This window comes from Otolemur garnettii, unplaced genomic scaffold (assembly GCF_000181295.1).
Source record: "Otolemur garnettii isolate 467f Iridium unplaced genomic scaffold, OtoGar3 scaffold00145, whole genome shotgun sequence".
NCBI lineage: Eukaryota > Metazoa > Chordata > Mammalia > Primates > Galagidae > Otolemur > Otolemur garnettii.
This window is the reverse complement of record NW_003852540.1, coordinates 4,504,753-4,506,474: the sequence shown is the minus strand read 5'-3', so window position 1 is coordinate 4,506,474 and position 1,722 is coordinate 4,504,753. Positions and strand designations below refer to the sequence as shown.

Here is a 1,722-nt window from a genome sequence, read left to right as displayed (position 1 = left end):
TTTTTAGTAGAGACAGGGTCTTGCTTTTGCTCAGACTGTTCTTGGATTTCTGAGCTCAAGGGATCCTCCACTTCACCCTCCCAGAGTGCTAGGATTACAGGTATGAGGCACTGCACCTGGCCACATGCTGCCATCTTTATGACCTTCTGCACCATGGGGCTCAAATAGCCCCTCTCTCTGGCCCTCATAGGTGGGCAATGGGATGAAGGGACTGGTATGGTACCCTTTGGATCAAGACCCAAGGATGAGGTGCCTAGGCTCTGCCAAGCACTGCCAAGGAAGGCTTGGCTGTGGGAGGCTCCGCCCTGGCCTTAGGACTATCAGGCAGGCCCCACTCACCACAGCCAGGTGCCCGTTCTTGGCCTTGGTGATGAGCAGCTCCGAACCAGGTGTGAAGTCGATGATGCCATCCCTGCCGGGTCCCCCAGCAAACGTGATGCTAGAGGGAAATGAGTGCTTCCTCAGAGAGACAGACCCCCAAAGACAGCACCTGCCCTGTCCACCCACATGGCCCACTGGCCCCCGCCTGCCTCACCTGCCCTGGTTGATGTTGATTTTGTTCACACAGTCAGCACTGAGAGCTGTCTTGGTCAGTGTCTCAATCACGTGGTCACTCTGCAGTACCACATCTCCCTGGGCAGCCCAGACGGAAGTAGGAGGGGTCAGGCCCTGCCCAGAGCTGGAGGACCCCGAACCATCTCCCAGTCCCCAAGAGGTACCTTCTGCTTATTGTCCTCACGCTGCACATGGAGCACAAACAGGCTGTCACTCAGGCTGCTGACGGAGATTCCTGAGGGGCAAAGGCAGAGGTCAGAGATCAAGGATCATGGCAGAGGTACACTTTGCTCCCCCTGTGCCCTGGGACACTGGCTGACCAGTCAGGTTGGCATAGTCAATCCTCTGCTTGACTTTGGCGTCCTCCACAATGACCACAGCACTGGGCGTGAGCAGCAGCTGCCGAGAGCGAGGCTTATAGCCCTTTCGGTCATATTTCACTACAGGCACAGCATACTGGGGACAGAACACAGGCTGAAGGGGCTCCAGGGGTGACCTCTTCAGCCTCTGCCTGACCCCCATCCCTGGGCAGCAGAACTCTGCTGGAGTGAGGGCTGCAGGCAGGTCTCACCTGGATGGGCTCAGAGCCCAGGGTCTGCAGCACTTTGGAGCTGATCTCATCTGCACCTGCAACACAGATGAGGGGAGGGAAGTCAGAGGACGTAGGAGGGAGAAGCACCACAAGGAATGTTTAAGTGCTAGGGAATCAGGGGCTCACCAAGCCGCGTGCTGATGAAAAGCCTAGGGACACTCTGGGGGTAATTGTCCTTTTTGCCCTTGAAGATCTCACTAGCCACTGCCTTTTGCTGTAGCTGAGGAGACAAGGGGAGTAGAGAGAATGTCATCACGGCTGGGCACCATCACAGGTGCTGAGACAGCCATCCTCACCCCCTTTCTGGTCCCAGCACCAGAAGATTGAGCCCTACCACCAACACTCCCTCAGCCTTACCTCTTCTTTACTCCAGGCCTTCCCAAGCAAGGCAGAGAGCTTTCCAGAGAGGTCATGACAGCACTGTCATGTTGCAGGCCTGACTTTGGGAATGATGCCCACCCTATGCAGCCCTGATGCCCCTGATGCCCCTGAGATTCAGCTACAACATAGGATCTTACAGGTGGCTGATCGCCAATATTCAAAGCTACTACAGGTTATATGAGCTGGGGGGGGGG

General features: G+C 56.4%; 1 protein-coding gene across 4 annotated transcripts in view; it reads right to left on the bottom strand.

The window, feature by feature from the left end:
- Window positions 1-1,722, bottom strand: part of MYO1C (myosin IC) — a 24,680-nt gene that overhangs the window by 2,362 nt on the left and 20,596 nt on the right. For all 4 annotated transcript variants that reach the window (XM_003799099.3, XM_023518691.1, XM_023518692.1 and 1 more), the window contains exons 26-31: window positions 1,274-1,367; window positions 1,127-1,182; window positions 876-1,011; window positions 720-790; window positions 536-633; window positions 340-439 (exon numbers count right to left, since the gene is read on the bottom strand). In XM_003799099.3, the coding sequence (XP_003799147.1) occupies window positions 340-439; window positions 536-633; window positions 720-790; window positions 876-1,011; window positions 1,127-1,182; window positions 1,274-1,367 (555 nt within the window). The remainder of the gene's footprint in view (window positions 1-339; window positions 440-535; window positions 634-719; window positions 791-875; window positions 1,012-1,126; window positions 1,183-1,273; window positions 1,368-1,722) is intronic.